The sequence below is a fragment of the Oncorhynchus kisutch genome, linkage group LG12, assembly GCF_002021735.2.
Source record: "Oncorhynchus kisutch isolate 150728-3 linkage group LG12, Okis_V2, whole genome shotgun sequence".
NCBI classification, from domain to species: domain Eukaryota; kingdom Metazoa; phylum Chordata; class Actinopteri; order Salmoniformes; family Salmonidae; genus Oncorhynchus; species Oncorhynchus kisutch.
In genome coordinates this window covers 42,541,415-42,567,351 of record NC_034185.2, presented here as the reverse complement: position 1 = coordinate 42,567,351, position 25,937 = coordinate 42,541,415, and the positions used below count along the sequence as shown (strand labels likewise).

The window sequence follows — 25,937 nt, the reverse complement described above, 5'->3', positions numbered from 1 at the left end:
TCAGCACTTGGATTTGTGGATTTTGTTGTTGGCTGTAAATATTTTTCTCTGTTGTACAAAGTGGGAGTTTTATTCTTGTGAGAGTTGTACTGAAATATATTAGAAGAATAAATGATATTGAAATATGTGTGTCCCAAATTGTCATTTAGTTACCTTATACCACATTGTTTGGGAAATTGATTTACATTTCCTTTTTGACTAAATATGCTATCCAGCTCTCTCAGGTACAGTGCCTTCAGAAAGTATTCATAACCCTAGACTTATTCCACATTTTGTTGTGCTACAAAAAAAATCCCTAGTCCTTGATGCAGCCTCCTCTATGCTGGAAAATATTAAGAGTGGTACTCTGTGATTGAATTTGCCCCAGACATAATGCTATGTATTCAAGGACAAATTTCTTTGCCATATCTTTTGCAGTATTACTTAAGCGCCTTGCTGTAAACAGGATGCATGTTTTGGAATATTAAAAAAAAATTATGTACAGGTTTACTTCTTTTCACTCTGTCATTGAGTTTAGTATTGTGGAGTAACTACTATGTTGATCCATTCTCAGTTTTCTTATATCACAGCCATTAAATTCTTAACTATTTAAAATCACCATTGGCCACATTGTGAAATCCCTGAGTAGTTTCCTTCCTCTCCGGCAACCGAGTTAGGAAGGATGCCTGTATCTTTGTAGTGGCTGGGTGCATTATTACATCATCCAAAACCTAAATAATAACTTCACCAAAGACAAATTCAGATGCTGAATATCCATTAATTATTATTATTTTTTGACATATCTACCAATCGGTGTCCTTTTCAAGGCATTGAAAAACCTCTGATCTTTGTGGTTGAAATGCACTACTCGATTGAGGGACCTTACAGTATGTGTGGGGTACAGAGATGGTGTAGTAATTTAAAACAAAATCAGGTTAACCACTATTGAACACAGAATGAATCCATGCAACTTATGCTCTTTGTTACACACATTTTTACTCCAGAACTTTAGGCTTACCATAACAAAATGGTTTAATACTCATTGACTCAGGACATTTCAGCTTTTATTTTTTTATTAATTTCTCACACCAACAAAATTTCACTTTGACATTATGGAGTATATTGTGTAGATCAGTGACACAATCTCAATTTAAAATTCATGTCGTCAAAATAACAATGTGGAAAAAGTAGAAGCACTGTACAAGGCAATTTTGGAATCTAAAATCACTTGAGCGTGACCCAGAGTGAAGGGTACGTTACCCTGAAATTGCAGTGAGAACAAATGCCATGGGTTTTAAAGCTAGGCTGCAGTAAAGTACACATTGAGCCATGGCCAATGCAATACATTTTCACAGGGGTTTCAAGTATTTTCTGATTAATCAAGGGCTTTACCTTTAATTGCGTTTCATATTTAGTATAATGATTTAAAAAACCTCACGCACAATTAACATTAATGTGGTTGCCATTGACAGGTGGTTCTAACTGCTGTATATCAGAAGCAGCATGGACCAAAGTGTGTGTCTATTCACTGAAATCTTTACTCAGGAAAAACATGACATCACCTCATGCATGAGTGCGTTTGACCTATTTTATTGGAACATTTTCAAAATAACAAAATGGCACAGCAGTATACACATTTCATAAACACATGGTCAGTTGGTAGAAATGCTGTGGGGTTCCCCTCTCTGGTGCATTTTTTCTCATAAAATAATTTACAGGCTAACGAACAGTGGAAGTGCTGGCTGGTCGTACACAGACACACACATGCTTCAGTTCATGGTAGTGATGGACCGTCCACAAAGGGTGATTTTCAGAGTCAGGGACAAAGTGTGCCAAGGACAATCATTCCAATTGGACATTGAGTAAAAACAACACTGTAATGTATGGGGTTTTAACATGAGGTTTGCATACATGGAAAGGTATTTTTTATATTTCTTTAAAAATGAATATCCAAGACATACCTCACTGATAAATATAGATAACATACTGTAAAATACTCAAGGTAGTGGCATTGAGACAAAAACAATGATACATTATTTTCAACCACAGTTTTTACATGTAGACCATTTCCTAGTTTGATCCAATCGAGAGTTGAAAACGAGCACTACATGAGATCGCTAATCAACACGGAGATAAAAGACAAAAGAAAGAAAGTGATTGCAAACAAAAGAAGAATGAAGATTATACAAGTGTTTGTGGTCGGAGCAGAGCAGGACCGTTAGCAGAACAGAGAGCTTTGGGTTGTGGAGCGGGGCCTGGCCGAGTATAGACCGGGGCTGGGCCGCGTGGTGGCCCGCTTCTCTTAGGCTTGTCGTATTTTGGAGGGGGTATAGGTCTTGTCCACAGACTCGTCCTGTAGAAACATGTGCAGACAGCGCTCGTTCTGGGCCAAGGGGTGACCAGCCACTCTGAAACACAAAACAGGGAGAGACAAAGGTTACAAGTGGTTATGAATATATGTTGTTGTTACAGTCTGTCTGACATGGTACAAATTGGTACAAATTTTTCTTCCTGGAAAGAAATCTCAAAATACATTTTTTACTATAACACCCTTACTTAATCCTCTTCGTTCCTATCAAATCAAATGTATTTATAAAGCCCTTATTACATCAGCTGATATCTCAAAGTGCTGTACAGAAACCCAGCCTAAAACCCCAAACAGCAAGCAATGCACAGTGACTAGGAAAAACTCCCTAGAAAGGCCAGAACCTAGGAAGAAACCTAGAGAGGAACCAGGCTAAGAGGGGTGGCCCGTTCTCTTCTGGCTGTGCCGGGTGGAGATTATAACAGAATATGGCCAAGATGTTCAAATGTTCATAAATGACCAGCAGGGTCAAATAATAATCACAGTGGATGTCGAGGGTGCAACAGGTCAGCACCTCAGGAGTAAATGTTAGTTAGCTTTTCATAGCCGATCATTGAGTATCTCTACGGCTCCTGCTGTCTCTAGAGAGTTGAAAACAACAGGTCTGGGACAGGTAGCATGCCCGGTGAACAGGTCAGGGTTCCATAGCCATAGGCAGAACAGTTGAAACTGGAGCAACCAGCACGGCCAGGCTCGCTATGTGGAACATAAGGCTTCCATGAGAGTGCCACGAGAAAGATTGACCATAATTGGACAGCATTAAAGTACTGTGAAAAGTGTTGTCAAAAGTTAGGCAAAATATGCCCACATTTTCATCAGGTTTGTTTTCAATTTTTTCAGTGTCCAAATGATCAGGTCAGATGCAATTTAGAAGACCACTGACCTGTCTTTAAATTCATAAAGTCCCCATGTTACATCTGAAGCAGGAGGCAGAGAATTTGATGAAGAGGAAAGGATTCTGGAAACCTGCTCATAATTACCATCAAGGTCAGGGAGAGGGATGGGGAGATTGAAGCAAAAGAGAAGAAAGAAAGAGAAAGATGGAGGGGGAAAGAAGAGGAGAAAGAGAGCAAAAAAGTGAAAGGGCACCTGAGACCAAAAATAATATACTTCCTCTTAACAGACCAATTTCCAATGACAGACGTACTCTCATCATCCTATGTACTCAGTTACATTCTTAAAAGGGAAATATTTCTGAAGGGCAAGCATGACCAAGGGTTCATGTACAACAGAAACATTGTGGAGGATTTGAGGAGGCTTCCATTTGCCATTAGATGAGCAAGTTGAGCCCCCCTCCTGACACTCCATGACTCAATCAAAACTGACATTTATATTTTTTTATGGAGTTGAATTAAAAGCGTAAATAAGCTGGCCCCTGATCGCATCTAACCCTGTACCCACTCCTCCATCCTAACTCTGACTATATTCTCGCCTTTTGTTTTTGAACAATATCGCCTGCAAACTTCCCTTAAAACTTCACTGTGCTGTTCTCTCCTCCTCTGATGGGTTGTTTAGACATGATAACCATGTTTACCTCTAGGTAAATGGTTTTCCTCTCCACAATACACTCAATCACAGTTCATAACAGCAGAGCGAACCAACTCCACTCTGCTGTGCAGCTATTAAGTCTGAACAATGCCATGATCAACAGTAGCATTTAATTCGAGGAAAAAAAATCTTAATTACCAACACATTCTTCGCTCTTTTTTTCTCTTCTCGCTAGTCTTTAGGCATACTTAATATTCTAACAGGTATAATTTGCACATGAAACAAAGATAATAGCCAAGTCTGCAATCAAAGCAAATAATAACAGGCCCACTGTAACTTTTATTGTTCTCCACGTGGGAGTGAGAACACCTTGGGTAAAAAAATAAGCAGGGGTGCACACACCACCTATCGAGGAACCGTTCGCTGTAACTTGAGACTCAATTATCATAAATTACACATAGAAAAAAACAAGTACTAAGGGACGCACTTGCGGCCTCTTTGGCTGTTCTTGTTCCTTTACTAGGCAATTATGAAGGAGAACGAAGGAGTAGACGTCCTGCTGTATGTGTTCAGTCTGTTAACGACACCAAGAAAGACGAGAGAAAATCTGATTTATGTTAAGTGTTTCATAGGCTCTTAAGGTTAAGATTGAGCTAAGAGTGGCTGCAAATGAAATGTTTAACAAACACACACGCCTGACATCAAAAAGTAGTAATATCGCAACCAAACACAACATCCTGGCTCTAGGAAGCAGAGGATCTTGTCTGTGTCGACTCACTTGTTGAGGAACTGCTCCAGCCCAGCTCTCCGCTCCTCGATGAAAGAATCGTCAAATATCCCATCGTCCCCTCGGAACGGCAGCTGTCTGGAAAGAGCCTTCCCTGGGAGAGGGGGTACCACCACCTGAGAGGGACACACATGTTAACAAGTTAACATCTAGTTAGTTATATTGTTGTCTTTATCTCTCAGGTTTGATTAAATTATTCTTGTGTAATGTGTATCGAGACTTGTAAAGCCCCAGAGGGCTCACCTTGCTGTCTCTCTCTAGCTCCCCTCTGAGCCACTGAAAGTCACTGTACCGTCTCCGCACACGAGACTCCTTCAACTTGAAGATGGGCAAGTTGGTCTGAAACACAGAGAGAAATCAGACTTAGGGGAACCAGAGCTAACATACTGTATAAGGGTAGTATAAATTGTAGGGTAAAATAAAAACAGAGTTAGAGTATAAAGAACACTTGAACAAAACCATGATCTTATCGAGTGGAAAGTTGGCTACATTGTAGATTGAGTCAAGTATAAGTCAGTGACAAATTATATTGATACTAAACATTTATAAAGATTTTTCACTAGGTCTCACAGTACACTGTATGGTACCATCTATCAATCCACAACCAATGAGTAGTTCAGTCAGAAAAACACCACGTATTACTTTCAACCATTTATTAGAAAGAAAATGACAATACATTAGGTCTTGGCTGTTGGCTCCGCTGCTTCAGGCTCGTTCACTGCCATAGCAAAGCTCATTACCATAATAACAAACTACAGGCAGTATAGCTATACCAATCGCCCCGACTGAAACAAAAGCAGGCAGGTGGAGGCTAGGGGTGGCGGGAGGCGAGCAGAAAACAGACATGCATAGTGAGTAACACGTTACAGCAACAGCATGTCACAAAGAAACACAAGCACATAGCTTACACGTGGCAAACATCAGAGGATGTGTGTGCAGAAACTGGCCAACTAAATACACCTCCATATTAAAGTAGAGTGAGGAATCAAATTGTTGCAATATCAGCTAATTCAAACACTCAGGTTTCCTGTCTGAAATGGCTTAGCTTTATTAACCTGCGTGAATCACAGCTGCCATTTTGTGCCAGAGACACTCACCATACACTAGCTATGAGAGTGGAGAGTAGATGCAGAGTGAATGACCCATGCTTGCCATTGTGGCGTTTGGGCCTAGCCTTGTGTGAATCCCTCTGTGGAAAATTACTGTTAAGAGCCATACAAATAGAATATTACATTGGAAATACTGTATTTAAAATATATATATATATTTAACCTTTACTTAACTAGGCAAGTCAGTTAAGAACAAATTTACAATGACTGCCTACCAAAAGGCAAAAGACCTGTGGTCACCACAGGTAGGCAGTCATTGTAAATTTATATACTAGGGCTGGGATTTTAAAAAAACATATAAATATAGGACAAAACACACATCACGACAAGCGAGACAACACAATACTACATAAAGAGAGACCTAAGACAACAGCACAGCACGGTAGCACCACAACATGGTAGCAGCACAAAACATGGTCCCCCCATTATTGGGCACAGCACAACAGCAAAGTGCAAGAAGGTGGAGACAACAACGCAGCCACAACTGTCAGTAAGAGTGTCCATGAGTGTCTTTGAATGAAGAGATTGAGATAAAACTGTCCAGTTTGAGTGTTTGTTGCAGCTTGTTCCAGTCGCTAGCTGCAGCGAACTGAAAAGACGAGCCACCTAGGGATGTGTGTGCTTTGGGGACCTTTAACAGAATGTGACTGGCAGAACAGGTAGATATCTCAGATAGGGGAAGTGAGGCCTAAGAGGGTTTTATAAATAAGCATCAACCAGTGGGTCTTGCGACGGGTATACAGAGATGACCAGTTTTTTAGGGTCAAGTTTCCGGAGCTCCTCAGACTCAGTAACTGCATGTAGGGAGAAACGTTGTAGCGGGGCAGGGGAAAAAGAGGGAGAAGCATTGGAGATAGTCACATTAAAAGGGGTGGGAGAGGAGGAAATGTTGGACGGGCAAGGAGGCATGGCTGAGTCAAATAGGAATCCTGACTTAAGGAAGTGGTTATTAAAGAGCTCAGCCAGGTGCTTCTTGTCAGTAACCACATCATCAACTTTAAGGGACATGGGCAGCTGTGAAGGAGGTTTTATTCTTCAGGTCTTTAACTGTTTTCCAGAACTTCTTGGGGTTAGACCCACAGAGAGGGAACTGCTCCTTAAAGTAACTAACTTTGGCCTTCCGGATAGCTCGAGTGCACTTATTTCTCATTTGCTTGAACAAGTATGGGTGTGCCGAGTCATTACAGAAAACACCAGACTGATCCCTATCAGGATTATTTGTGAGGATAACATCAAGAAGAGTAGCCTTTTCTGGGTATTTGGAGTCATACCTTGCGGGATTAGTAATAATCTGGGAAAGATTTAGGGAGTCCCATTGATTTAGGATTTGGGATAGGGGGCAGTATTTTGACATCCAGATGAAAAGCGTGCCCAAAGTAAACTCAAGTCCTCCCAGATTGCAGTTCCTAGAGCTTCCACTGGATATGAAGTTTTTAGAAAGAGTTTCAGGCTGTTTTTTAAAAAAATGAACCAGAAATTCTAGGTGGCTCCCATTTTGGCTGTAGTTTTTCCAAGCGAGTGAATGAGTACATTCTTTGGTATTTTACTCCGGTAAAGACAATAATGATTCTCCGTCTTAAATTGTATCGTTTATTTACATATTAGGGTACCTAAGGTTTGATTATAAACGTTGTTTGACTTGTTTGGAAAAGTGTATTAGTAACGTTTGGGATTCATTTTGTATGCATTTTGATGGAGGGAAACTGGGTGGATTATTGACTGAAGCGCGCCAGCTAAACTGAGTTTTAGGAGGACATTAATCGAACAAAAAGAGCATTTGTGATGGCACTCCAAAAGGTCCCAGTTACAACAGAAGATCAAAGTTAAGGCATTTATTATTTAGCTATTTCTGACTTTCGTGTCGCTCCTGCTTGGTTGAAATATGTTTTTCACGCTTTTGTATGCGGGGCGCTGTACTCCGATAATCTCATAGTGTGCTTTCGCCGTAAAGCCTTTTTGAAATCTGACACAGCGGCTGGATTAACAAGAAGTTAATCTTTATTTTTATGTATTACACTTGTGATTTTATGAAAGGTAAATATTTATAATACTGTAGTTTGAGTTTCGCGCTCTGCAATTTCACCGGATGATGTCGAGGTGTCCCGCTAGCGGCACGCATTTCCCAAAGAGGTTTTAAGCATGTCCCAATTTAGGTCACCTAGCAGGACAAATTCAGACTTGGTGTAAGGAGCCAGGAGAGTGCTTAGGGCAGGTAGGGTACAGGCCGGTGCTGATGGAGGATGATAGTATCCAGCAACAATCAACAAAGAGCTATTTGAAAGTTTAATACTTAAAACAAGCAAATCAAATTGTTTGGGGACAGACTTGGTGGAGACAACTGAGCACTGAAGGGGATCTTTGGTAAAGATTGCAACTCCCCCACCTTTTCTTGCCGAAAAAGGTTATAACCAGAAAGGTTAACATCAGCATTCAAAACACTCTTCCTTAACCACGTCTCAGTAATGACCAACACATCGGGATTGGAGCTCTGAACCCACACTTTCAATTGATCCATTTTAGGTAATAAGCTTCTCGTGCAGAAAACCCAGGCTTTTACGGGAGCAAAAATCAGTGACGCAGATATCAGAGCACAAGTCAGAATTGGGGCTAGCAACAAAAGATGGGCCAGGAAGATTTCCAGATATCATCAGCAGTAATACAATCAAGGCACGGCATAGTACGGGGAGAGCTCTGAAGTGCTGATTTATGACATCTGAATGTGCATCAGATGGCAACAAGATCATAATGTAGAGAAATTTGATCAGATAACATAAATGCAAAGCCGGCAAGAGGTGTTTAGAATGGAATGGAAGGCCAAAAGTCTGTGTAACCAATAGAGTCAGAGTCCTGAGTGTGGCAACAAACAGTCTGTCCCACGTTTGGGTAAAGAAAGTTCATAGACAAAGCATGCAGGAGTCATGAGGCAAATAGCAAAATACACAAGACATTTTAAAAATATATAGACGACTTGGGGCTAGCCATTGGAAGTTCAGAGTCACTCGCCCCAACAGTGCATGTGTGCTGGAGGCGAGCGAAAGCTTGGGAGAGAGGGGGGGGGGGGGGGGGGGGGGGGTCATGTCTACCCCTACCAGATAAGGGGAGACAGGCCAGGGCAGGCCAAGCAAGCCAAGCAGCAGTGCAGCAGGCAATGGGAGTAGGTGTCACCCACTTGGGAGAAGCTTTTATTTCTGGAGGCAGATTTCTTGTAGAAAATGGCAGTTGATAGTCTGAACAGCAGGAGGGGGCTTCAAGGCCTCTGGATCTGGGTGGGGTAGCCTGCCATTCGGCTTCGGCACCTCACAACTTCAATTAGCACTGACGTGTGAATGGAATCTCTTTGTCCTAGCAAAGCTTGGTAGCCTGATCATTCAGTCCTTATTAAGTAAAATATATAATTGTAATGTATTTTTCTTCTTGGCCTTTGAAAGTAAAAAGAAAATGCTCCAGACTAACCATTACTCACTCAGCTCCAGGTTGGAAGGGGTTTTCAGGTCTCTGCTTGTTTGCCAGAGCATTTGATGTACAGTTATGGCCAAAAGTCTGCTGCCTCAGTTTGTATGATTACAATTTGCATATACTCCAGAATGTTATGAAGAGTGATCAGATGAATTGCCATTAATTGCAAAGTCCCTCTTTGCCATGCAAATGAACTGAACCCCCCAAAAACATTTCCACTGCATTTCAGCCCTGCCACAAAAGGACCAGCTGACATCATGTCAGTGATTCTCTCATTACACAGGTGTATGTGTTGACGAGGACAAGGCTGGAGATCATTCTGTCATGCTGATTGAGTTTGAATAACAGACTGGAAGCTTCAAAAGGAGGGTGGTGCTTGGAATCATTGTTCTTCCTCTGTCAATCATGGTTACCTGCAAGGAAACACATGCTGTCATCATTGCTTTGCACAAAAAGGGCTCACAGGCAAGGATATTGCTGCCAGTAAGATTGCACCTAAATCAACCATTTATCAGATCATCAAGAACTTCAAGGAGAGCGGTTCAATTGTCGTGAAGAAGGCTTCAGGGCGCCGAAGAAAGTCCAGCAAGCGCCAGGGCCGTCTCTTAAAGTTGATTCAGCTGCGGGATCGGGGCACCACCAGTACAGAGCTTGCTCAGGAAAGGCAGCAGGCAGGTAGGAGTGCATCTGCATGCAGAGTGAGGCGAAGACTTTTGGAGGATGGCCTGGTGTCAAGAAGGGCAGCAAAGAAGCCACTTCTCTCCAGGAAAAACATCAGGGACAGACTGATATTCTGAAAAAGGTACAGGGACTGACTGCTGAGGACTGGGGTAAAATCATTTTCTCTGATGAAATCCCTTTCCGATTGTTTGAGGCATCCGGAAAAAAGCGTGCCCGGTGAAGACGAGGTGAGCGCTACCATCAGTCCTGTGTCATGCCAACAGTGAAGCACCCTGAGACCATTCATGTGTGGGGTTGCTTCTCAGCCAAGGGAGTGGGCTCACTCACAATTTTGCCTAAGAACTCAGCCATGAATGAAGAATAGTACCAACACATCCTCTGAGAGCAACTTATCCCAACCATCCAGGAACAGTTTGGTGACGAACAATGCCTTTTCCAGCATGATGGAGCACCTTGCCATAAGGCAAAAGTGATAACTAAGTGGCTCGGGGAACAAAACATCAATATTTTGGGTCCATGGGAATCAGTAGCTAACTGCAAGCATTGCAAAGCAACCAGTAGCCTGCTTTTCAATGGAGTTGCTGTGCCCCGCCCCAAGAGTTTCCACCATAAATGCCAGACTTTGATGACAAAATTTGCCCACAAAGGACCGCCGTGCCACCTTCATGTTTAAGTGAGCACATCACAAGCCAAGGTGAGTCCAAAAATGTCTTGTATGCTGCTGCATAAATTATGTAATATGCAAGGGAGATATGTATACTGTAGCTAAGAAAGTAATACTAAGTGTATGTTGTGTAGTAAACTGTTAGTAGCCCATGTGCCTCACCCTAATAATATTTTCACTGCTTAATTTCACCTAAAGTTAATGTTCTGACTCGGTGGTGCTGCACATGTAGCCTATAACCTGTTTTTGAGAAATGTAATCTAAAAGATGTTTCATTGTCTGCTTATATGTCCCCTTTATTTATCCTGTACAGGGAAAATACAGTAAGAGCAGCCCATGCTCTGCATTCTGTGGCTGTACATTTCAAAAGTTCTGTACACATAGTTACATTGATTACGCCATTGTCTTAATCAAAATGCCTCTTATCCGCTCACTGTTCCCTTATGCCATAGTTTTTACATCTCAATTGTCAATAGAAACCACATTTTCTTAAGCAAGTCAGCCACACAGCTATGTTTTTTTTAAAGGCAGTAAACTAGGCTGAATACATTTTTTCGCTGCCAAACAAGGCTCTGCTGATAGCCAGGTGTAGCAGTGGTAAGGATTCACTCCATTGTGCTGGAAAGAAAGCTCTGCTGTTGGTACAGCTTTATGTAGGCCCTAACAGTTTGTGGGCACCGCTTGTCGCCGTTATAGTGCAATTAATGTATTGTTAGTGTTGTAGTTGTGTCTTTGCTGGCATGCATTTTTTTTTTTGAGTTTGCCCCACCAAGATTTACATGCTAAAATCAGTGATGCAGTCAATCTTGCCTAAACTTTGAGCCAGGAGAGATTGACATGCACATTACTGACACTTGCCCTCTGTGTACATCTAAGTGCGATACGTGCTGCTTTGTTCTGGACCAATTGCAACTAACCTATGTTCCTCTTTGTCGCACATGACCACACAGCAGGTGCGACAAAACTAGGGCCTGTATGTAGGACTTGTCCGGTCAACTGAGCTGTCAAGAAGGCAAAACAATGCCTTATCACGGACAGACCTCTTCCCATTTTAGCAATCATGGAGTCTAAATGTTTTGACCATGACAGCTTGCTATCTAGTTGGATGGATGCGGGGTGACGTGTGTGTGTGTGTGTGTGTGTGTGTGTGTGTGTGTGTGTGTGTGTGAGCAGAGGCAAACTGATTGATGAGCAGGAGAATGAAGGTCCTCATGGTCTCCCTCTCGCTCCTGCCTCTTCAAATTTTCCCTCTCCTATAATAAGTCAGTGTTTCGCCCTTGAGACCCCTCTTGAGTCTTTTCACTGAAATACACAGTCCATTCTCTCCTTTTCTGTCCTCTCTCCCCCCATTTTTCCTCCCTCGGTCCTCCCTTCTCTCTTTAAAATGATGGATTTTTCTCCTTTACGGTAACGAGAGGTAGAAGAGAGCAATCTTTTGGAAGGCTTTCATAACAACAAATCAAAGTTATTTGACAATAACAATTGCTATTTTTTTTTAGATGCACTATGCAGAAATCTCTTCGCCATTTCCTGGTTGCAAAAATTATAATAATTTGCCTAATTTCAGTTTGTGTGACAAAACAAGGAAGTATAATGTATAGAATCATTGTACCATCTAAACTGCTGTGAAACATTTTCCATTCAAAAATATTACAGTTTGTTGTTTGAAGCTGATGTACAAACCTGGAAATTAGACGCAAAATGAAAAGCATAGAAATAGCGCACAGAACAGATCTACCACTTCTTAGACTTGCTTTTAATGAGCACCACCGTGCTAGCCAGTTTCCCTCGGGGGAATCCCCTTCGAAACAGGACGCAGTTTGATTGCCATCTTAAGTGGAGGTCCAATTCACAAAAATTACCTCCTCGACCCTCTTTATAGCTTGAGGGAGCGAGTGAACAACTTCGATCACTTGCCGGGTTGATCTAGCCCACAATTCAATGCAAACTGTAGTCACGTGTCAAAGTCCGGTAGCCACAAAGTGTGAAATTTACTCAACACGGCGGGATATACATTTTTTTTAAATAACATTGACTTTAGCATTGGCAAATCGGAATGACGCAAAGTGGCTCGGACTCATAGTGAGGAGCCAATAAAAAAACTTTTTGGGGGAGTTCGGAATAAAGGACCAAACTATACAAAATTGCTAGCCAGCTAAAGGTAACAGTAGCTGAAGCTCAACTTCAATATTTCCACCAAAGACGTTGCCACTCCATTCATAATCATCCCTCAATTAGATTTAGGGCCGAAGGCTGTCTACTTTGCATTTGGAACACAACACAGTGACTAGGGTCTGGTTTCAATGATAGACTATTTTGGCATAGAGGAACTACGTCACTGCCTACGTCGATAAAAGAAAAAACAATTCTGGGGACACTCCCAACAAATCACAAGGCAGACATGCCAGAACGTTGTGAATTAAAACCCAAGTTTGCTGGCAAAACCTTTGCAGTGGTTTTAGTTAAAGAGATTCTGCAGTACTTTTGTATACTTTTTAGCCAGTAGTTCTGAAAGTAGCACATGCAAGCAAAAGTGGTCCCTGAAAATTACATTCTACGCCACATACGTGCACCACATCATTGCCCTCTCTCTATCTTTTAATGCTGTGTCCATTGAGCCGTTGGGCCTGCCCTGCATCCTCATAGGATATTCCTGGGCATACCTCTTGCTAGCTGTCACTTAAATGTGAGGGGCTGGAGCTCATGGGCTAGAACTTGAATTGCTAGGGGGCTGGCCCATGTGGGGGGGGGGGAATGTAGGAAAATGGCATAGCACAGCTTCAAGAAAAGTCGCTTTCAAACAAGGGACTTCGTGGCTAATTGAGGTAAAACAGAAATTGTGCTTATAGATGATGTATGTATGTGTGAGCTACACATTAAACACATCCATCCCAAAGTGGGAGGTTTAAAAAAATACTTTGTTGCCCAAGTACCAGAGCACGGCTTTCCACCTTAATTTGCAAATAAATTCATAAAAAATCCTACAATGTGATTTTCTGGATTTTTCTCATTTTGTCTGTCATAGTTGAAGTGTACCTATGATAGATTACAGGCCTCTCTCATCATTTTAAGTGGGAGAACTTGCACAATTGGTGGCTGACTAAATACTTTTTTGCCCCACTGTAGTTCCTCTATGCCAAAAGAGTCTATCATTGAAACCAGACACTAGTCACGGTTTCCTAGGGTCGGGTTTCCGAGACTACATGCAACTCAGCAGCTAAGCAGAACATGAAATCGCTAGAGTGCCTTTGTGTCACACTTATGTTTGCAAAGTTTGTACAAACATGTTGATCATGTCGCTTGTGTACAACATGATAGCTACATGTAGCCTAACACCTATTCTGAAAAAAGAACACGAAATCACGCTTGAGACATGGAATGCATAGTTTGAACATGTCAACCATGTCTTTAGCATAGACTGTAAAAAATGAAGTCTTTAGTGTACTACATTCATTTTACCTTCCAAGTCAAGGAAGGGGACGCGGCAGTAAAGGAAGGGGACGCGGAAGCTACGTAGACAGCAGAGTGGGCAGCAGCTACATTTTAAAAAATCCTGCAAACACACAGAAATCTATCATTAAACACAGCAAGTCGGGTTCCAGAAAATCCAGAACCGCAGCCACTCCATTTTTAATACCACAAAAAAATACAATTAAGACAATTATTAATATCAGAAAATGAATTACAAGTAACCATGTGGCTCAGTTGGTAGAGCATGGCACCTGCAATGCCAGGGTTACACGGGGGACCAGTATAGATTTTTTTTTGAATGGACATTTACTGTAAGTTGCTCTGGATAAAAGTGTCTGCTAAATGACTAAAATGTAAATGAAAGAGAAGACAGAAAACTATGCCTAATGTGGGGGTTCTGACAGTTGATAAGAGGAAAAAAACCTATAAAGAACAAGGTCGAGACAAAAGTTTGTCTGACGGGCCCTAGAACAAACTTTTTTCACCCTGTCTTGCTCCTTTCTTTCCCCTCTCATCCTTCCTCTCAGTACCCTCTTTCTTGTTATCTCCTTTCTCACCCTTTCTGAAGTAGTATGCTTCCGCTCTTGTTCGTCTATCCAGCCATTCTCTCTCCTCTTACTCTTTATTTCCTTCCCCATTTCCCTTTCTCACCAGGTGAGGTTGTCAGCCCCCCCCACCCCCTTCCTCTCAGGTCACAGGAGAAGGGGATTATCCTAACTTTAGTGCCCGTCAGCTCTTAGCTGCTCTCACCCCTCTCAGTGGGCTGCCCCCCAGTGTTTTGGTACTTCACAGCATGGAGCGCTTCACGGAATGCTGGGAAGTTAATCCCCACGACAACAGATCATGGTTACAGCTAATCTCATCAGGCCCAACACACACAGGAGCATAACTCTGTATGTTGACACTCAGGCGCTAGAGTTGGACAACACATTTAAAAAGGTTGCACAACAATACACACACGCACTTGACGATTAGACAATTCAGCATTTGAGCCTGTAAATCGAACCCACAAGTGCTGATGCTCCCGATACTCAACTAGTCTAAAGGCCAGTTTTATTGCTTCTTTAAATCAGCACGACAGTTTTCAGCTGTGCTAAGATCATTAGCCAATTGCATGCTCCCTCAAAACTACATGCCCGAAGTTAAACAGAAAGGTGAATGCAGCGATCAGGTCGGTACCACCATGCTAATCAAAGACCTTACCTCCACCCACCTCTTGCCTGCTCACCAACAGTCATTGATGGGGAGACCAGAATTATGTAGGTTTAGTATGACCGGTTCAAACTTCATCATAATACATGTTTATTTGTCAGATATCACATATACTAACTGGCATTGGTAATAGAACAGTGACTGTGGATGCATCTATGGAGCCAGCACTTGGGGACTTGCAAGTTGATGTGATGAAGTTCTGACCAACAGACAGGCTTGATACTGTCTCTGAATGGAGAGAGACCTGGCACATCCACAATGTGGGACTGAATGTGATTACTAATAATATAGTATAGAAGAAATATCCAGTATTTGCAACACCCTTTTCATTCCATCAGTCACTGATGAACTCTGCCTCAACTCAGCCTATTTCTACAGTTGGAGAGGACTGTAGAAGCTTTTTCCAGATGCCAGCCTCTGTCATTTGATGGGGAGACCATAATTGGGTAGGTTGTATCTGACCTGTTCAAACTTAAATAGAATACCCGTTTGTGTGTCAGATATGACTATTGTAACTGCCGTTGAGAATAGAACAATGACTGTGTGTGTTTGTGTTCACAGAAACGTGTATCAGCCAACACATGGAGACTTGCAAGATGATGTGATGTCCACTCCAGACTGACAGATGGGTTGATACTGATATCTCTAAATGGAGAAAGACCTGGCACTCAGCATAACATTTTTACTAGACAACTTTTACTTATATTGTCTTTTTTAATTATTGAATTGAATGGTATCAGTCAATATGGGGAGGTGTATTCTGCACCAGGATTAGGGAACTCTGGTTGTATATGGGATACCACACAGGAAGATATGACCACTGACATATTTGCCAAGGTAGCCCTATTACCACCAGACAAAATGCCGATAGTCACAGTATCTGTATCGGCTGGGAATGACGGTGCACATTGTTATATTAGCAGGACACTGCTTCTATTGTATTATGTAAAGAGTTGTTTCTTCTACATGGATCAGTAACTACATTTGAAAGTTATCAAAACATTTAGTTTAGAATATCTAAATAAAAGGTCAGCAATTTCTCATACAAGTCTGTAGGCTACTGACCCATTCAAAGCTTCCTCCAGCATCAAACCATACATCTGCCTGTTATTGAATTCAATCTGCACGAGGTTTGTTCGTTGTGATTGAGTGGGGGGAAACAACAGCAGGCAAGGTTCTGACAGATGGGTGTATCTTGGTGGTGGCAAGGACACAACCAAGATACCCTACATCAAACCACACCCAAATCAAAGTGTATTGGTCACGTACACAGATGTTATTGCAAGTGCAGTGACATGCTTGTGTTTCTAGCTCCAACAGTGCAATAATGCCAGAATATAAATATATAATGTATATAATATACAGTGCCTTCAAAAAGTATTCAGACCCCTGGACTTTTTCACACACTTGGATTGAAATGTAGTTTTTTTTTACCTCAATCTACAAACAATACTACCCCATAATGACAAAGCAAAAACAGTTTTACACATTTTTGCTAAATTATAAAAACTGAAATATTGAATAAGTATTCAGACCCTTTACTCAGTACTTTTATGAAGCATCTTTGACAGCAATTACAGCCTTGAGTCTTCTTGGTTATGACACCAGCACACCTTTATTTGGGGAGTTTCTCCTATTCTTCTCTCAAGCTCTGTCAGGTTGGATGGGGAGCATTGCTGCACAACTATTTTCAGGTCTCTCTGAAGATGTTCAATCAGGTTCAAGTCCGGGCTCTGGCTAGGCCACTCAAGGACATTCAGAGACTTGACCCTGAGCACACAACGCAAGAGTGGCTTCGGGACATTATCCTGTTGGAAGGTGAATCTTCACCCCAGTCCGAGGTCCTGAGCATTCTGGAGCAGATTTTAATGAAGGATGTATGTACTTTGCTCCGTTCATCTTTGCCTCGATCCTGGCTAGTCTCCCAGTCCCTGCATTCGGGCCAAAGAGTGCAATCTTGGTTTCAACAGACCATCTTGTTTCTCATGGTCTGAGAGTCTTTAGGTACCTTTTGGAAACCTCCAAGTGGGCTGTCATGTGCCTTTTACTGAGGGGGCTTCAGTCTGGACACTCTACCATAAAGGCCTGATTTGTGGGGCGCTGCAGAAATGTGGTCCATTCTCCCATCTCCATAAAGGAACTCTGGAGCTCTGTCAGAGTGACCGTGTTCTTAGTCACCTCCCTGACCAAGGCCCTTCTCCCACCGATTGCTCAGTTTGGCCGGGCGGCCAGCTCTAGGAAGAGTGTTGGTAGTTCCAAACTTCTATTTAAGAATGATGGATCTGTGTCGACACAATCCTGTCTCGGAGCTCTATGGACAATTCCTTCGACCTCATGGTTGGTTTTTTTGTTAACATGCACTGTTAACTGTGGGACCTTATATAGACAGGTGTGTGCCTTTCCAAATCATGTCCAATCAATTTAAATTTACCACAGGTGGATTCCAATCAAGTTGTAGAAACATCTTAAGGATGATCAATGGAAACAGGATGCACCGGAGCTCAATTGCGAGTCTAATTGCAAAGGGTCTGAATACTTTTGTAAATAATGTTTTTTGTTTTGTCATTATGGGGGTATTGTGAGTAGATTGCTGAGGATTTTTACATTTATTTTAGAATAAGGCTGTAATATAACAAAATGTGGAAAGTCAAAGGGTCTGAATACTTTCCTCAGGCACTGTATTGCTGCACATGATGGTGTGTATGGATAGAATATTAATAGAAAAGTTGTGCACAACAGTAATTATATAGGATGAGCCATGACTAGAATACAGTATAATCAAGTCAAACTTTATTTGTCACATGTGCCGAATACAACAAGTGTAGACCTTACCGTGAAATGCTTACTTACAAGTCCTTAACCAACAGTGCAGTTCAAGAAGAGTTAAGAAAATATTTACCAAATAAAGTTGAAAAAAATACAAATAAAAGTAACATCAAAATAACCATAATGAGGCTACATACAGGTGGTACCGATACAGAGTCAATGTGGGGGGGGGGGGGGATACAGGTTAGTCGAGGTAATTTGTACATGTAGGTAGGGGTGAAGTGCCTATGCATAGATAATCTACAACGAGTAGCAGCAGTGTACAAAACAAATAGAGGGGAGGGGCAATGTAAATAGTCCGGTGGCCAGTTGATTAATTGTTCAGCAGTCTTATGGCTTGGGGGGGTAAAAGCTGTTAAGGAGCCTTTTGGTCCTAGACTTGGCGCTCCAGTACTGCTTGCTGTGTGGTAGCAGAGAGAACAGTCCATGACAATTTTGGGGGCTTTTCTCCGACACAGTCTACTAGAGGTCGACCGATTATGATTTTTCAACGCCGATACCGATTATTGGAGGACCCAAAAAAGACGATACCGATTAATCAGCCAATTTTTGACAATTACAACAATACTGAATGAACACTTATTTTAACTTAATATAATACATCAATAAAATCAATTTAGCCTCAAATAAATAATGAAACATGTTCACTTTGGTTTAAATAATGCAAAAACAAAGTGTTGGAGAAAAAGTAAAAGAGCAATATGTGCCATGTAAGAAAGCTAATGTTTAAGTTCCTTGCTCAGAACATGAGAACATATGAAAGCTGGTGGTTCCTTTTAACATGAGTCTTCAATATTCCCAGGTAAGAAGATTTAGGTTGTAGTTATTATAGGAATTATAGGACTATTTCTCTCTATACGGTTTGTATTTCATATACCTTTGACTATTGGATGTTCTTATAGGCACTTTAGTATTGCCAGTGTAACAGTATAGCTTCCGTCCCTCTCCTCGCTCCTACCTGGGCTCGAACCAGGAACACATCGACAACAGCCACCCTCGAAGCAGCGTTACCCATGCAGAGCAAGGGGAGCAACTACTCCAAGTCTCAGAGCGAGTGACGTTTGAAACGCTATTAGCGCGCACCCCGCTAACTAGCTAGCCATTTCACATCGGTTACACCAGCCTAATCTCAGGAGTTGATAGGCTTGAAGTCATAAACAGAGCAATGCTTGAAGCACAGCGAAGAGCTGCTGGCAAAGTGCACGAAAGTGCTGTTTGAATGAATGCTTACGAGCCTGCTGGTGCCTACCATCGCTCAGTCAGACTGCTCTATCAAATCATAGACTTAATTATTACATAATAGCACACAGAAATACGAGCAATAGGTCATTAATATGGTAAAATCCGGAAACTATCATCTCGAAAACAAAATGTTTATTCTCTCAGTGAAATACGGAACCGTTCCATATTTTATCAAACGGGTGGCATAACCTAAGTCTAAATATTCCTGTTACATCGCACAACCTTCAATGTTATGTCATAATTACGTAAAGTTCTGGCAAATGAGTTCGCAACGAGCCAGGCGGCCCGAACTATTGCATATACCCTGACTCTGCGTGCAATGAATGCAAGAGAAGTGACAATTTCACCTGGTTAATATTGCCTGCTAATCTGGATTTCTTTTAGCTAAATATGCAGGTTTAAAAATATATACTTCTGTGTACTGATTTTAAGAAAGGCATTGATGTTTATAGTTAGGTACACGTTGGAGCAACAAGTCCTTTTTCGCAAATGCGCACCGCATCGATTATATGCAATGCAGGACACGCAATATAAACTAGTAATGTCATCAACCGTGTGTAGTTATAACTAGTGATTATGATAGATTGATTGTTTTTTATTAGAGAAGTTTAATGCTAGCTAGCAACTTACCTTGGCTTCTTACTGTATTCGCGTAACAGGCAGGCTCCTCGTGAGGCAGGTGGTTAGAGCGTTGGACTAGTTAACCGTAAGATTGTATGATTGAATCCCTGAGCTGACAAGGTAAAAATGTGTTCGTTCTGCCCCTGAACAAGGCAGTTAACCCACCGTTCCTAGGCAGTCATTGAAAATAAGAATGTGTTCTGAACTGACTTGCCTAGTTAAATAAAGGTGTTAAAAAAGTTATCAAATTTACAAAATCAGCATCCAAAAATACAGATTTTCGATTGTTATGAAAACTTGAAATCGGCCCTAATTAAAATCGGCAATTCCGATTAATCAGTCGACCTCTACCGCCTACTATATAGGACCTGGATGGCAAGAAGCTTGACCCCAATGATGTACTGTGCCGTACACACTACCCTCTGTAGCGCTTTACGGTCAGATGCCGAGCAGTTGCCATACCAGGAGGTGATGCAACCGGTCATGCTCTCGACAGTGCAGCTGTAGAACTTTTTGAGGATCTGTATATACATATAAAGTGGGTAAAACAGTACGTAAACATTATTAAAGTGACCCCAAGCAATCTCATGTTTGACTTCTGTCGTGGCAGCCAGCATTTCTTGAGGAGCAAGCCAAAACGTAAGGCCAAATCAGCGGGTGCAGTTCCCCTTTAAACATGGTTCCTTCCAAAAGGTGAAGTGACAACCTTCACAAGAATTTTACTAATGGGAAACAAACTTTACTTTGAATGAAAAAAGAAAGTCATTAAATTAAAAGAATTCCACACACACTCAGATGTTTCCCTTTAAATGGATGTCAAACAAAAAGCAATTATTGCAAAGTTAAACAAACCATACAACTCTATGCACAAGGACTACTTTTGACAATTTCTACAGAAAATGTTACATATTTCACTCTATTAATGTGGAATTGCCCTAAGTGTGGTTAAATTAAGGTTACTAAGTGATTAGCAGTAATGGGCTTTTATTAATAGTTTTATTTTGTGTTACAGCATTAAACCAACATTATGCACTTATTGTAAAAAAATATATTATATAGACACTTTTTTTTGCCCAATTAAAAATGTCCTTGATTTTTAAGGAAAAGCTCATTTTTTGACTCTTCACGGTTGACGTTGAGACTGGTGTTTGCGGGTACTATTTAATGAAGCTGCCTTTTTAATCAATTAGCCTTTTTAAAATTATAAACTTGGATTAGCTAACACAACATGCCATTGGAACACAGGAGTGATGGTTGCTGATAATGTGCCTCTGTATGCCTATGTAGATATTCCATGAAAAATCTGCCGTTTCCAGCTACAATAGTCATTTACAACATTAATGTCTACACTGTATCACTAATCAATTGTATGTTATTTTAATGGACAATTTTTGCTTTTCTTTCAGAGAGAGAGGTCCCCCCTCTCATGTGAGAATGGTTGAAGGCCGCCTACGCATTCGATTTTAGTAGGATGGATTAAGTAAACTTCGAGAGTGCCACATCCCCCCCCCCCCCCCCCCCCCCCCCGCCACACACACACACACACCACACCCCTGCACCCTTCTTGACTAGCTGTCCCTTTACAAAATCCAAAGTATGAAAAATGGCAGAACAATACCATCTCATCATATCTTATTCCAAAAGGGGAAAGAGAGGGGGAACAATGGTGTTGGGTACGTCGGTCTCCCTATCGTTTTCTCTGTGCACTCTCACTTACTCTCTCTCACCCCTACAGCTCGACAGCCTTCCCTCTCTCCTCCCCGACTCGACTCCCCGGCAGAAAGCTGCTTTGTTGCCATAGTATCAACTCCCACTTTTGTTACTGTCATTTCAAGTCGGACATGGTAGCCTTGATACAATATGTTACCCATTTCCATTCAAATAGTTGTCAGATATGATCCTGTAGATTTTGGATTACACTTGACTGTGCCTGACAAGACACCCACACCCCTCCCCATTTTATTAATGGCCAAAAAGTTTCCCCCCTCAAATAGAAAGATAGATAGAAATATAAAAAGAAAGAGGGGGAGGCTATGGGAGTGGAGAGGATATGAGAGAGCTGTAGTAAGAGGCCTTTTTATATGCTCCCGTCTGTCCATAAATAAAGTGAGATCCCAAAGTCCATTCTCTCTAGTGTGTGCTGCTCTCTGAAGGGGGAGATGGAGGCTACCAAAGGCAAGGTCTAATGTTGGTGGCGAAGCTTCCACCCCCCCCTCCCCTGTTTGTTGAGATAAAAATAATAAAACAACTAAATCCTGAGGATGAACTAACTGGAAAGCAAACTAAAATTAGGCTATCCAACATGTTGTCCACAAAATGTAGGCCTATAAGCAATAGCCTTCTATTATCAGGGGGATAATTTAAACTACATATGATAGGCAGAAGGCACACTTCAAATATAACAAATGACAAATGTAAAGACCAAAGATGAAATTCCATTGTTTTTTGCAAGACCATATTTCTCAGGTTTACGAGTCTGGACATGCGAATTGTAGGTTAACTTGAGAAACTGGCCTAAACGATAGGCCTAAACGACCACTAACTGACCACACACGCTCTCACTGTGACTTTGTCACGTGACCATAATAAGTCACCTATCATCATGAAATGCACCACACGAATGACCATAAAATGACCACTGCACTGATTATAAAAGTAATGTCATATGACCATATCAGTGAAAACTGTAATGACAAAAAATGTATACTACCAAACAAAGACATTGAATGATTGTTACTTAGGCTAGAGTAGGCCTACTACTTGTCTAAAAGAATTGTGCAACAGTTACCACAGATACTGAAGTTGGGACAGAGACCTAGAATGAGTAGTATAACCAAAGAAACATGAACTCAAACTATAGAAGCTAGCCTATAGGCATTGCAGTGAAGAGGTGGCCTGCCAGACCCCTGACTCTGCTGGTGCAGGTACAGCACACATTTCACCTGTCATACGGGACTTTAAAGAGTCATCGTGAGCCAAGGTGACTATTCTCTCCACTAGGAAGGATGGGCAAGGGACGTTGGAGATGGAGGGACATGGTAGATGAAGAGCGAGGGAGTGCCTTTGTGGCCTCCCAGGGGGGGCCTTCCCCTACCCACCGGCCTGATCCATTCTTCTCCCCCTCAATGAGGGGATTAAGGGGGGTGGGGGGGGGGGGGTGTACTGGGAGAGTGGAGACAGGGGGGTGGCATCCAAATAATATTATAGCTAAGTGGTGAGGGAACCTGAAACACTAACTCTGCAAAGCATTCCAGGCTCACCAAGGTACCAGACAGGCCTTTCGGTATAGCTGAAACACCTTTAGAATCGGGAGTAAGTTTCTAAAGAAAGGGAAAAGAAAGGAATGAGGGAAGCGAAGAAAAGTTGAGACCACGTTTGTTGAGAAGTGAGGGATGCTCCTCTTATTCCATCCTCTTATGCAAAGCAGGGTCAAGGAGGGCTACGAAGCACACAATTAATGCTGATTACATGCATATGCTAATTATTACACCCTAATCAAGTACAGTAGCCTTATATTCAGACCTAATGCCTACAGACAGGCTTCTCTCGCTCTGGCTTCTTTAGGTAGGAAAGCTATAAATACTACAGGACTGCTAGAGGCTAAACCACTACACCTCTAATAACTATGGGGGCCGTCAGTCAAGGCTTCAGACTGACACAGAGGCAAACAACAACAGAGAGACAGCCCAGACAATCAGACAGGCTTGAAGGTCATACGGTGATAACATGCATAGCTCTTGATGTACTGCCTCAAATGCAATAAATCTGGTCATTTGACATTTGTTTTCTATTCTGCACATTGTGTAGGTGGCGGAAAGAGTGGTGTGAAACATATAGGATAAAAGCAGAGGATGAAAAACAGAGTATACTCTATAAAAAAGTATTGTTGCGTTGGTAACCGTATTCAGTTGGTTTGCTTAGGTTTTCATAAAAACATGAGAACAAGCAACAGACATGTTCAAAAATATATTTGCTTAAAATTGTGTTATACCCCATGCATGGTCTGTCCTCATCTTAATTGTCATGATGATACTTTGAGTAACTTTGTTTTCTTTACAAGCACTCAAGAGCACCTTCAGCCTATTTGAGGGTTCAACAGTTGTTGAAGAGTGACTTTAATAGTGCAGTTTATAAAACATGGATCAAACCAAAGGTGAATGTCAAAAATCATTCTTTGATTCCAATCCAACTGTCCTCTCCCCACCAGTGGGAAGCAGGAAGAGAATTGGAGGACCTGAGGTCTGGCTTTGTGACGACATACATTTTGTCCTGTTTAACCTCCCCATCCTTTACTCAGCAGAGCAGGAAGGAAATGCTTGGGGTGAATGAGTGGTCCGTGGGGCTTGCTGATGCTGAGCCTGCTCAACATCATGTCTTCATTCCAGAGAAGCTGACCAGTACAATTTCAACACACTGAACTTTACACAGAGACGCTTCACTGGAATAGTATTACTCTGACTAACAGAGGGGAAGGGAAAACACTGGGGTAATCTGTATTGCTCAATAACTGAGTAGGGGCATAAGAGAAGAGACATTTCTTCACTGAGTGAAGGAGCTGGACTCTGAGCTCTAGCTCTGTTTCTAGGTAGAGACTTGCAATTAACGTCTCATTGACTGTTTAAATACGCCCTTGTCAAGCTCTTTACTTCTGTGTGTGACAAATACCATTATCTACCCTTAACACCCGATGACAGGGGTGTGGCTGGCGCACAACAAAGATTTGTTAACGGTTCGTTACTTTAGTAAATATAGCCTAGCTTAGCCTAGATATATATAAATTTAAATATAGCCTAGATCATACAAATTCGCTTCTGTAGCTAACTACATGGCTCCCTGACGGTTTGACATGGAGCTCTTGCAAACAAGACACAAACAAGTCCCCCACCTTCAACAACATATTTCTAACTTGCCATTGGCGTCACATTCCTTAAGATAACATCTAGCTAGCTAGCTAACAATTAGCAAGAAAGTTGGCTAGGCTATCGACAATAACTGGAGGCCCATGCAATGATACAATGTATCCATACTTTGACAACCTCACCAGAATGGGTTGAATTGTTTTAATATACAGCTGCATTGTTAAAATGTCACTATAACTACGCGTTAGTTTAATTAAACCACCTGGTAGTTGGCTAACTATTATGCTAACGTTAGCTAGTTACCCCGTGTTTAAAAGTTGGTTGGCTAACTAACGTTAGCTACGGTAACTGATTTGACAGTGTCTGACTGGTACAGATCCCTTAGTGTGAGCTAAACTCAATCCCCTTTATAAAGATGACCAGGTTCATTGCCCTAAAGAGCAAGATAATGGTATGCTCACCTTTAGTCTGATTTCATACGTGGTAAACCTGGTCCTGCCGACACCGACCGTCTCCGGGTTGCTCACGTCTATCTCTAGAAAGTTACTAGGTGGTCCATACGCGTCATTCAAGTTCTGAGGCTTGGAGAATAGCCTCCTTGTATCAGCTATGGTATCAGCCATTTCTCCCTCACTCGCTAGCTAAGTTAGCCTCAATTGTTTGGGGTTGCGCGCTCCACTTCCGATCAGCTGAGGTGCAGCTGACGCTTGGCACCTTCCTTGTGTTTTGTTTACTACCTCTGTCTCAGCGCATTTGCATTTTCTTGGCTGATAAGTGCACTATCTGAAATATTGACCAATCAGAGTTAAATGCGCTGTGTAAAGTATTGCATTTGATTCCCAACAAACTAAACAAAATCGCCACATACGTATACCAAAATACACTTTACGGAACACATATTACATGTAAAACCTTTTTATTGGCTTTATAACTCGCCCATAACGTAGTTAATTACAAAGGAAATTACGTTTGTTATTTCTTCTTCTTTGGTATAATGGCGTTCGCAACATTTATATGTGCATTCCCGCCACCTACTGTACAGGTGGATAATAAGGATCCTAAAAGGAAAACAATGTGCAGTAAAAAATACATGTACAAAAATGTCATACAAATGACGAAATGTTAATTGAACTAAATCAGCCTGCTTTTCTGTTTTAATCAGGTCCCTACCCAGGCT

At 41.7% G+C, this 25,937-nt stretch overlaps 1 protein-coding gene across 5 annotated transcripts; it reads right to left on the bottom strand.

Moving 5' to 3' along the window:
• Positions 1-1,553: 1,553 nt before the first annotated feature.
• On the bottom strand, positions 1,554-25,723 carry LOC109901009 (sorting nexin-3-like). Of its 5 annotated transcripts, none has more exons than XR_004211957.1 (5): positions 25,222-25,689; positions 4,863-4,958; positions 4,611-4,735; positions 3,228-4,406; positions 1,554-2,387 (listed from the first exon to the last, which is right to left on the bottom strand). XR_004211957.1 is itself a non-coding variant. In XM_020496976.2 (5 exons), the coding sequence occupies exons 1-4, from the start codon at positions 25,381-25,383 to the stop codon at positions 3,256-3,258; spliced, it is 438 nt and encodes a 145-aa protein (XP_020352565.1). In that variant the 5' UTR covers positions 25,384-25,708; the 3' UTR covers positions 1,554-2,387; positions 3,228-3,255. The 5 variants fall into 5 exon arrangements, 4 of the variants coding, with proteins under 4 accessions (XP_020352565.1, XP_020352564.1, XP_020352566.1 ...); XM_020496976.2 differs by having other exon boundaries at positions 3,228-3,310; positions 25,222-25,708; XM_020496977.2 differs by lacking the exon at positions 3,228-4,406 and having other exon boundaries at positions 2,161-2,255; positions 2,353-2,387; positions 25,222-25,692.
• Between the last annotated feature and the right edge of the window lie 214 nt (positions 25,724-25,937).